The sequence below is a fragment of the Portunus trituberculatus genome, chromosome 7, assembly GCF_017591435.1.
Source record: "Portunus trituberculatus isolate SZX2019 chromosome 7, ASM1759143v1, whole genome shotgun sequence".
NCBI lineage: Eukaryota > Metazoa > Arthropoda > Malacostraca > Decapoda > Portunidae > Portunus > Portunus trituberculatus.
The window spans coordinates 287,629-300,128 of NC_059261.1; the positions used below are offsets into that span (position 1 = coordinate 287,629).

General features: G+C 37.6%; 1 protein-coding gene across 1 annotated transcript in view; it reads right to left on the bottom strand.

The window, feature by feature from the left end:
• Positions 1–12,500, bottom strand: part of LOC123519224 (deoxynucleoside triphosphate triphosphohydrolase SAMHD1-like) — an 85,835-nt gene that overhangs the window by 1,008 nt on the left and 72,327 nt on the right. Inside the window, exon 7 of the mRNA XM_045280350.1 lies at positions 9,119–9,160. Within this exon, the coding sequence (XP_045136285.1) occupies positions 9,119–9,160 (42 nt within the window). The remainder of the gene's footprint in view (positions 1–9,118; positions 9,161–12,500) is intronic.

Genomic DNA, 12,500 nt, shown 5'->3' on the forward strand with positions numbered 1-12,500 from the left:
ATACATGTGCTGTAGCTGACTGCAATTCTATATCAAAAAAGAAAAACCAAGGCGTGAAAGGATGGACTGTGTTTCCCAGGAAGAAAGACGCGGCTCGAAGAAGATTATGGGAGACACGATGTAAACGAGGCCCGACGTGGAGAGCTACCAAGGACCATGCTATCTGCTCAAAGCACTTCATAGATTGGTGCAAAGGACCGTCAGCATCGCATCCAGACCCTGAACTGTTTGCCTATAACCGGTGGGGAGCAGGTAGAAACCTGCTTGATGTTGTTTACATACGGAACGGACAATCTTTCACTGAAGTCATACAAGGATTTTGCATCAAAACATCGTGTTTATTTGATATTCGTCACATTTTCTGGATTTGATTGCTAATTAATTAACTTGAACCAATGAAATGTGCTTGCTTACTGAAAATAATGTAATTCACTCAAGGTGATGAAGTGTCCCAAAACTGAGACCATGAACCAAGCATTTTTGGCTCGTTTTGCCATATTACGTTCTCTGTGCTTGGTGAAGCTGATTAGAGATGTTCCTAATAATTTATTACTTAGTTTGATAGCACATATATGACGTAAATTTTTTTTTCCAGCATACCGAGTTGAATGTGCTAAATTAAGTTATCTGGCGAATCTGGCAGCTTTTCAGCACTTTCCGACGTCGGGAATTAGCCATCCAAGAGCCTCTTCTTTCTTTAACTGTCTTTGCACTCATCAAACTTTTATTAGAAAAAAATCCGGTTGTCAGAGCATCACGTGGTGAGATACATTTTATTGGCATCGTCGAAGATTACAGTTTTTTCTTCTTTGGGACCCTCAATACTGGTTTTTTTCTTCCCTTTCATAGACATCGTTTTCTGCCTAGAAAACACATGAATAGCTCTGTTTTGGATGTCGTCTGATTCCGTAAATTGCTGAATGTCTTGCAGTACTTTTTACTGCTTGTTGATCCGTACTACTTTAGTAGGTGGTGAATGAAGCCGAGTTTTTTCCTCCTCCTCTGAGAAAAACAGCTTCTCCGACAGAAGTGCAGCTCTCGTTTGGGATTGATGTGACATGAATGTGACTGGGCTGGATTAGCAAGTCACAGCAAATGACAGTTAAGCGTTGTAAGTCAGAATATATATATATATATATATATATATATATATATATATATATATATATATATATATGTAGTAGTAGTAGATTATTGACAAAGTAGCATTACAAATTGATGATAAATACATATTAGTCTGACCTCTAATTTGTCCAAACTGAATTATCAATTCACATAATGTAGAGAGTCGTTAACTAAGTATCAATAATTAAAACAAATTATCTTTAGCTTAAGAACTTTCCCACTAATTACACACACACACACACACACACACACACTATATATATATATATATATATATATATATATATATATATATATATATATATATATATATATATATATATATATATATATATTTCACAGAAAGAGGTAACAGACACCAACCAAAACGATAATTTACTCCCAGCCAGGTCTAATAGCACTACTTCTGTTCTGGACCAGTTCTGGCTTGAATCAACTCAGGGGGTACTGTGAACTAAACGTTTCCTTTTGTGTGTGACAACTCAATGGGGCAGTCGCAGCCTGCACTCTAAAGACAATTCTTCTCCTTCAGAGAAATCTACATGCACTTACTTCACACACTTTCTTCACTCAAAATTTAAAAATGGTCACTCCTATTCCAGCCTCGGTGTCTCCTGGGTTTGGGGAACCAAAAAAATTTCTCCATGTCAGACTGCTCTCTCAGTAGCGACCCAAAATGGCTTCACGCCTCCCACAATATATTCTTGAATAACTTCAAGAACATTCATATTTTCAATCAGTAGAAAACCACCTCTCTTCTACCAAACTTCATTTTCTTTTCCCCACCGAAAAATATGACTGAGGCAACTGACAGTAAGCCCTATTCTGTTCCGTTCTACTTTCTCTATCCTTATTCCCATTCCAAAGCTGGATGTTGCGTCTATGTGGGCAATGACTTCAATTGCTCTCACCCCCATGCTCTTGAGTCTTCGAATTTTCCACCATCTGGCTTCGAGTCAGTAGTCACTCTCTCAATTTATCTGTGCTGTCTATCTCTCCCCTAACTTCTCTGACAATAGCAAATCCTTTGATTGTTTAACTTCTAAAGTGTAACATATTATGTCCCTCTATCCTCTTGCGGAGATCACCCTTGGAAATTTCAATGTTCATCACCAGCTTTAGCTTTTCTCTCCCTTCACTGACCATCCTGTTGAACTAGTCTTCAACTTTGCTATCTTCTATGACATAGAGTAACTGGTGCAACACCCTACTCATATTCCTGACCGTCTTGGAGATACGCCCAACATTCTTGACCTTCTATTTATCTGTAATCCTTCTGTTTATACTGTTACCCTATCTTCTCCGTTGGGCTCGTCTGATTACAATCTCATTTCTGTATCTTATCCTGTTTTCCAATCCCTCCTCAGGATCCCCAAAGCAGAAGTTCCTCTGGCGTTTTGCCTCTGCCAGTATGGAGGACCTGAGCAGGTATTATGCTGATTTTTCCCGGAAGCATTACTGTTTCCGTGTCAGAGACACATCTCTGTCTGCTGAGCGCTTAACAGCGGTGACAGCGTCTGGCATGGAAGTGCACATTCCTTATTCTTTTTTTCATCCTAAACCTTCTAAACTTTGGTTTAACACAGCCTGTTCTCGTGCTACACATGATAGACAGGTTCCCCACAAATATTTGAGCCTTCCATCACCATCATGCACTTTATATTTCTACCCGGAATCATGCTATGTTTATATATATATATATATATATATATATATATATATATATATATATATATATATATATATATATATATATATATATATATATATATATATATATATATATATATATATATATATATATATATATATATATATATATATATATATATATATATATATATATGAAATGTCAAAATGTTTCCAACTCCAACTCCGCTCGAGACTTCTAGTATCTAACTAAAAACATATCTGATGACTTTACTTTTTTTCATATTTCCCTCCTTTAATTCATCCTGATGACACAACTGTCATCACGTCTGTCTCTAAAGCTGAACTCTTCTCTGAAACCTTTGCTTTCAACTTCATCTATGATTCTGGGTTTGTCTCTCCCTCTTCTCCCTCTTACTATTTCGTATCTTCAATTGAAGTTCTTTGTAATGATGTTGTCCATGCCTTCGCAGGCTTAAAACTTCGGACCTGATGGGGTCCTTCCTATTCTCAAAAAACTGTGCTTCCGTGCTTGCACCTTGCTTTTGCTTGCTGTAACACTTTCAACTATAGGCGTTTTCAGTAGCGGCGCGGCTGGGGGCAAACGGAGTCAAACGGAAGCAAGTTTTCGCAAACGCGAGCAAACGCCTTTCCAAAGCGTTTGCTCTCGTTTGACAAACGCTTTTTAGCCAATCAGCGTGGAGCAACCCCATCAACCTCATGGAATGAGATCAAGAAGTTACATTTCGAATAAAACTGAATAGTTAGACGTATGTTAGGCCATAGAAGTGGGTACTGTAGATGTAGATTTACGTTTACATATTGTGCGGCATACTGGAGAGAACCGATATAAAAAATACGGCGTGAAATAAATTAAGGAGCTGGTGGTAGCTGGTGACATGTCGCATCTATCCGTCCTTGTTGTGGGTGTTGTCCGATTCCATACTTCTAGTCGTGACTTCGATACAATAATGGAGTTACTTTTCTATTATTAGGTGAAAAAATGATAATATTTTTGCAAATCCTTATATCATAAAGTAATGAATGATGGTAAAATACATTATCTGCTAATTATTGACGTAATTCAATTATATAGGCGTCAGAAAACCGCAGCCATACATCAACAATGGAACACCTTCAAAACAAGCCCGCGTAGATCAAACCACTTCCAGGACTGAAGACCTGTTGTTTTTATGAGTATTGCGCTGCTCGGCCCTCGATATACAACTGGTGAAACACTGGTGACCTATAATACTCCCCATCAAGGAATAAATCTCCAAACTGATCCACCATGCTGGTGTGTTTACGTCTTGACCACAGCGCTGAGTCAGGCGACTGATGTGTACCATAACTTCCCCAGGGATTGAGATCACAGTGACACGGTCGTCTGGCACCACCGACGGTGTCCTCACGACCGTCCTGTTCAGCGTGAACTCAAACATGTTTGGCCTTGCGGTGACGCTACTGAAAACGCCTTTGGCTTTTCTTACTGAGTTTTGATCATCCTCTTTTTGAGATTTCGGTGAAACTATTGCCATTGCGTTAAACATATCAAAAGCTTTTGATACAATCAAGCATAAAGCTTTGATTCCAAAGCTGCCCTCCTACAGTTTCCATCCTTCTATCTGCAACTTTATCTGAAGCTTCTTTTCCGGCCCCTCTGTTGCAGCTATGGTAGACGACCAGTGTTCTTCTCTTAAGCTTATTAACAGTGCTTTTCCTCAGGGTTCTGTCCTGTCACCCACTCTCTTTCTATTGCTCTTTAATGATCTTAGCCATACTCCTTGATCTGTTCTCTCCGACCCTACATCGTTCCACGTTTTTTTTTTTTTTTTTTCAGGGACGACCAATCCTTCAGGATCATTAAAGGACAAGGAACGCTTGACTTCAGATCTTTCTAAGATTCTTGGTAGGGACAGATAACTTAGTGGTGTTCAGTGCTTCAAAAAACTCTATTCCTCCATCTATGAACTCTACACAACCATCCAGACAACTAACCCCTCTTCTTCAATGGCACTCAACATTGAATATGCTCGGTCTGTCCTTTACTCATAATCTAAACGGGAAACTTCACATCTCATCTCTTCCTAAGAGCTTTTATGAAGTTGTCGTTGTGAGGCGTGTCCAAAAAAAAGTTTTTTTTCGTCTCTCCAACTGCTTACTCAGTACAAGGACTTTATCCGTCCTTGTATGGAGTCCTCTTCGAACGTGTGGGGGCGTTCCACTCACAAAGTTTTATTAGATTTTATTTTTTTAGTGCAAGAGGGAAATTAGCAAAGGGCAACAAAGCATGAAAGAAAAGGCCCACTCGAATGCAAGTTCCCTAAAAGATCAGTAAACAATAAGCCAAAGGAGAGAGACATATATCTTGAAACCTTCTTCTTAAAAGAAGTTAAGTCGTAGGAAAATGGAAATACAGAAGCAGGCAGGGAGCTCCAGAGTTTACCAAAGAAAGGTTAACTCTTGTATTGGAGAGTTGGACAGAATACGGATGAGAGGATGAAGAAAGCCTTGTGCAGCGAGGCCACAGGAGGAAGGGATACATGCAGTTAGCAAGATCAGTAGCAGTTAGCAAGAAAAAAGCGATAAAAGATAGAAAGGGATGCAACAGTTTCGAAAAGATGTGGAAAAATGTAAGGTGGTATCATCCGCGTAGGAGTGGATGGGGTAAAACGTTTTGTTAAGAAAATCATTGATGAATGATTGAGAGAGAGTGGATGACAGGACGGAGCGCTAAGGAACACCACTTTTAATATATGTAGAAGAAGAACAGTGGCCGTCTACCACGGCTGCAAAAGTACGGTCAGAAAGGTAGCTCAAGATAAAGTTGCAGAGAAGGATAGAAATCGTAGGAGGGCAGTTTTGATATTAAAGCTTGTGCCAAACTCAATCAATTTTTTTTTTTTTATGTCTAACGCGACAACAAAAATCTCACCGAACTCTCTGAAATATGACTAAGACTCAGTAAGGAACGCCAGAACATCACGAGTAGAGCGACCTTCACGAAAGCCATACCGGTGATCATAAAGAAGATTGTGAAGTGACTGATGTTTGAGAATCTTCCTATTGAGGATAGATTAAAAAAGTTTAGACAAGGTAGAGATTTAAGCTATAGGGCGATAATTATAGGGATTAGAATTGTCACCTTATTTTGGAACATGTTGAATGTAGGCAAACTTCCAGCAAGAAGGAAAGATAGAAGACGATATACATAGTTGAAAGAGTTTGGCCAGGCTGGTTTAGGTTGAGAAAATAATGAGGAATGTAAGCCTCCATATCAGACAGAAATAAGACTGTGATCGGAGGAGACAGGGTAACAATTTAAGGAAGAAGGTAAGGAAGAGATCAAGAATGTTGGGTGTATATCCAAGATGGTCAGGAATGCGTGTAAGGTTTTGCACTAGTTGCTCTATGTCATGGAGGACTGCAAAATTGAATGCTATTTCACCAGAATTATTGTCAGTAAAGGGAGAAGGCAGCCAAAGATGGTGATGAACATTTAAATCTCCAAGAATGGAGATCTCCGCGAAAGGATAGAGAGACAGAATGTGCTCCACTTTGGAAGTAAAATAGTGAAAGAATTTCCTATAATTTTAGGAGTTAGGGGAGAGACAGACAGCACAGATGAATTTAGTTAGAGAGCGACTATTGTGTCGAAGCCAGATGGTGAAAAACTCGAAAGACTCAAGAGCGTGGGCACGAGAGCAAGTTAATTTGTTGAACATATAGACACAGAATCCAGCTTAGGAACGAAAATGAGGATAGAGATAGTAGGAGGGAACAGAAAAGGGGTTACTGTCAATTGCCTCAGACAGCTGTGTTTCAGTGAAGAAAAGTTGAAGTTTAGTAGAAGAGAGGTGGCGTTCTACATATTGAAAACAAGATCTATGACGGAGAATATTGCGAAAATTAATGAAGAAAAAGTTGAGGGAGGTGCCAAGACATTTTGGGTCGCCACCAAGAGAGCATTCTGACCTGGGAACATTTTTGGACCCCTCTCTAGAAGGGGAATCCGAGGCTGGATTTGGAGTCACCATTATTTTATTTTGAATTTTAAGTGAAGAGTGTGTTTGTGGTAAGTGCATGTAGTTTTGTGTGAAGGAGAGTTGTCTTTAGATAGGGTGAAATCAGAAAGTTTTCGTCTCATCAACTGCTCTCCTATGACTGACTTTTTTCAGCCTCTTTCTCACCGCCGGAATGTTGCATCTCTTGCTATCTTTATAAGGTTAAGATTGAGAAAAAAAAATTAGGAATGTACGCCTACATGGCAGACACTATCACCTGTTATGCGTTCAGCACACAGAGAAGGGTCTTTGACACGGAAACAGGAATCATTACGGGGAAATTCAGCATAATATCTCTTTAGCTCCCTCAACTGGCAGAGGCAAAACGCCAGAGGCACCTCCGCTTTCGGGGATCTTAAAGATGGATTGGAGAAATAGGACAAGATATAGATATAAGATTATGATCAGAGGAGCCCAACAGAGAGAACAGCGTAACATAGAACGCCTGACATCTCTTTCTAATATATCTGATTGAGGCAGAGCAAACTTAGTAGTGCTTAATGCCTCAAAAAAAAAACTCAATTCCTCCATCTATTAACTCGACACAACCTTCCAGACAACTATCTCCTTTTCTTCAATGACACTCAAAAGTCTCCCTCTTCTACACTGAATATCTTCCGTCTGTCCTTTACTCATAATCTTAACTGGAAACTTCACATCTTGTCTCTTGCTAAAACAGCTTCTATGAAGTTAGGATTTCTGAGTCGTGTCCGTCCTGCTAATTGCATGCTTTCTTCTTCCTCCCACACTTATTCTGTCCAACTCTAATACCCGAGATAACCGGTAATTTCAATCATTTATAGCTTTCTTTGGTAAACTCTGTAACTCCCTGCTTCCTTCAGTATTTCCATCATCCTACGACTTAACTTCTTCTAAGAAGGAGATTTCCAGACATTTGTCCCTGGCTTGGTTAGCTCTCTTCACCTTTTAGGGAAGTGGCAATCCATAGGACATTTTTTTTTTTTTTTTGCTCTTGGCCAGCATTCCTTCTTGAATGAAAAAAAATAAAATAAATAAAAAAAAAAAAAAAAATATATATATATATATATATATATATATATATATATTTTTTTTTTTTTCATTCAAGAAGGAATGCTGGCCAAGGGCAAAAAAAAAATGTCCAATGGATTGCCACTTCCTAAAAGGTGAAGAGAGCTAACCAAGCCAGGGACAAATGTCTGAAATATATATATATATATATATATATATATATATATATATATATATATATATATATATATATATATACATATATATATATATATATATATATATATATATATATATATATATATATATATATATATATATATATATATATATATATATATATATATATATATATATATATATATATATATATATATATATATATATATATATATATATATATATATATATATATATATATATATATATATATATATATATATATATATATATATATATATATATATATATATATATATATATATATATATATATATATATATATATATATATATATATATATATATATATATATATATATATATATATATATATATATATATATATATATATATATATATATATATATATATATATATATATATATATATATATATATATATATATATATTCTCTCTCTCTCTCTCTCTCTCTCTCTCTCTCTCTCTCTCTCTCTCTCTCTCTCTCTCTCTCTCTCTCTCTATCTATCTATCTCTCTCTCTTATTGTAATGAATTAACTTCCATAAGCTTTATATTTCTAGAAAAATCGCAAGGTAAGCTTTTTTTTCATTAAAGATCTTTAAGGAAATGCACATGTAAGAAATGCATAACATCAACACCAATAGCTAAGAAATTATTTTGTGAATGAAAAAAAAAAAGGATGAATGATAGGACAGAACAGTTTGTGCTAACTTAACTCTCTTAATTAAAGTCACAACCACAGTGAAAAAAAAAAATCAAATGTATCTATATAAATTATAACAATCATAGTGATAAATCATAGTTAGAAAAACTAACTATTAATAACTTTTGATATACTTAAGCCCTAAGACGATAACAAAGGTTTCACGAAAACACATAAAGAACTCAGAGAGAGAGAGAGAGAGAGAGAGAGAGAGAGAGAGAGAGAGAGAGAGAGAGAGAGAGAGAGAGAGAGAGAGAGAGAGAGAGAGAGAGAGAGAGAGAGAGAGAGAGAGAGAGAGAGAGAGAGAGAAAATGAGTTGTACACTGTTAAACATTACATGTTATTTAGAAGGGAATATGCTATCTTAACTAACTTTATACTCACTCTTCATTAGAATGGATTTCAGCATGAAGGGCGTCATTGACCCTGTGGGAATAAAAGAGATTATGTTATACACCATCCTGAGATAATATAAAAAAATTAATTAATTAATAAATAAGAAAAAAATGCACCATAAAAACAATACTATGAATTACTACATAAATTACATCAGCAGCCGCAACAGCATCCATTACTTAAATTGGTAGCAGCAGGGAGATAGGGTGTCAGCTTGTAGTCTCTTGCATTATATGCCTGTCTCCTTCCTGCCAATGTGCTGTCTGTTCTCAGCAGCTGTATTGGTCTTTATCTTGTGCCGCAATCTTCTGGGGTCCCTGATACCTGCTTCCTGTTACTACTGTCATGCTTTTTTTATGCTTTTTGCTAACTATGTAGGGCCTCATTCTTGCAATTTCTCTTATCGCCGGCCCAATACTGGTCACTCGTCATTCATCGTACCGTGATACTTTTTGCTGACCGTGTGGGATTCTTGCTCGTAGTTAATACCTGCCACGTCTTTCTACACTATTTGCTCACACAGAACATTTCATTACCTGTACGTTTTTCTGTTTGTTTACTCATAGTTTATACTTACCAATTATTTTTGTATTTTTATTTTTTTTTTCTTTTTATGTTACGGCCTATAGCGCCTGTAGGCACACTTAAAGAGTTTATGGGAAGCGTTGTTCAGCTTCCGCCCATTAGTGTCGTAGGCAATTTTATTTAAAGTGGTACAATCTTATTTAAAGTGGTATCCTTATTAGGCCCCATTATCACCACCCAAGCGCATCTTCGGTGTAAAGACCTAGACCCTGGGTATCATGGTGACATGTAGGTAACTTTCGGTGACATGTTGATAACTTTGAACCACTCAACAAATGGCATAGCTTCAAAGTGGTATGTGGTGGGATTCGAACCTACCCGTGGACGTCTGCCCGATTACGCGCTCACTACCTTATCCACTACGCCACCGCCTCCCTATAATTCTTTACAACGTCGAGAACAACATTTACTTCTATGGTGCCTTTTGTTTCTGCTTGTAAGTCTTCTTTTTCAGTCTACTTGCCAGTGTCAGTCTGTGCTCCAGTCATATTATTCTATTCTACAACTGACTATTCTCTTGGCTTTTGTATAACCTGCCAGCCTGTATAGCCACCACCGCTAACTACAGCTTTAGGATAAGACATTGCCTGACTTTAAAGTTTATACCAGCACTTTTATTATTTTTCTAATCCATATGGCAAAGGACGCTATTTCCTCCTTGTTTAAGGCCTTCTAGCGATGTCTTTGTTTATGGCTTTTCAGTGATGTCATAGTGCTTTTCTGACCGATGATTAACGGTTTCAACATCACAACCAAGTGAATCTTATGATTAGTCACGGTGTACATTTCTGACCACGTCTGTATGAACCTTCTAATTGAGCACTGTATGTTCTGTGCTCTACTGGTATTTTTTTATTATTTTTTTTTTTTATGTATAAGGAAGATAATGAAACATTAAAAATAGGGAGAAATGTCTTTAAACCTCCCTCTTAAAAGAAGTCAAATCGTAAGAAGACGGAAATAAAGAAGCAGGTAGGTAGTTCCAGAGTTTACCAGTGTAAAGTATGAATGATTGAGAGTACTGGTTAACTCTTGCGTTAGAAAATTGGACAGAATAGGGAGAGGAAGAAGAAAGCCTTGTGCAGCAAGGCTGCAGGAGAAGGGGAGGCATGCAATAAGCAAGATCAGTAGAGTAGTTAGCATGAAGATAGCGATAAAAGACAGAAAGAGCTGCAACATTCCTGGAGTGAGAAAGAGGCTGAAGACAGTCAGTCAGAGGAGGGGAGTAGATGAGAGGAAAATATTTTGATTCCACCCTATCTAATAAAACCGTGTGACTGAAAACATACGAAGGGGCACACACACAAGGGTGGGTAAGGCCCTTAGACAAGGTTAGCAGTTGGAGGGGGGAGAAAAAATTTGCGGAGACACCTCAAAACGCCTAACTTCATAGAAGCTGTTTTAGCAAGAGATGAGATGCGAAGTTTCCAGTTAAGATTATGAGTAAAGGACAGACCAAGGATATTCAGTGTGAAAGAGGGAAACAGTTGAGTGTCATTGAAGAAGAAAATACTTTTATGGAAGGTTATGTTGAGTTGACAGATGAAAGAATTGACTTTTTGTGGTATTGAACACTACAAAGTTTTCTCTGCCCCATCAGAAATCTTAGAAAGGTCAGAAGTCAGGCGTTCTGTGGCGTCCCTGCGTGATCTGTTGACTTCCTGAAGGGTTGGTCGTCTCTGAAAGGATGTGGAAGGATGTAGGGTGGTATCACCAGCGTAGGAGTGGATAGGACAAGTAGTTTGGTTAAAAAGGTCATTAATAAATAATAGAAAGAGAGTGGGACATAGGATAGAACACTATTAATAGATTTAGAACAGTGGCCGTCTACCTCGGCTGCAATAGAATGGTCAGAAAGGAAATTTGGGATAAAGATGCAGAGAGAAGGATAAAAAGCTTTGTCAGACTCTATGAAAAGCTTTTGATATGTCTAGCGCGGCCACAAACGTTTCACCGAAATCTCTAAAAGAGGATTATCAAGACTCACTAAGGAAAGCCAGATCACCAGTAAAACGTCCTTGACGGAAGCCATACTGGCGATCTGATAGAAGATTGTGAAGTGACAGATGTTTGAGAATCTTCCTATTGAGGATAGTTTAAAAAATATTAGATAAGCAAGAAATCTTTAGGACGGTAGTTTGAGGGATTAGAACGGTCACCCTTTTCAGGAACAGGTTGAATGTAGGCAAACTTTCAGCTAGAAGGAAAGGTAGAAGTCGATAGACATAATTGAAAGAGATTTGCAAGCAAGAACAATAGGAGGGACCCCATCATGTAAAATCAAGAAAATTCAAAGAAAAGGTTTTAACAAGCGCTTCTGCCGTCGAAGTCAAAACATTGCCACCAACACCATCAGCTGCATTATATCATTCTTTGAGAGTGTTCTTACAAGTTCGCATTTGAATGAATGATGGGGATAATTTGGAACCAACTGATTGGGGATCGGAGCAAAAGAATGATACTTTTGTGCCGAAGCAAACAAATGACCCAGTGGCGCCAGAGTACCTTTTGAAAGTACTTCGTTGTTCTTGCACAAGCAATTGTGGAACTAAGAAATGTTCTTGTAAACGATACGGTTTAGAATGCACAAATGCATGCAAACATTGTAATGGACTGTTGTGCTGGAACTCACAAAGCCCAGCAATACTTGAAGGAGAGGAACTGGATGAGTTTGAGTTACTCGAAAATATGTAAATTAATGTGATGACAAACTAGAATGTGATGTTTTACAGGCAATCAGTGTATATTTTTTTCTGTTTTGATTATATCTAAATAAACCTCATTA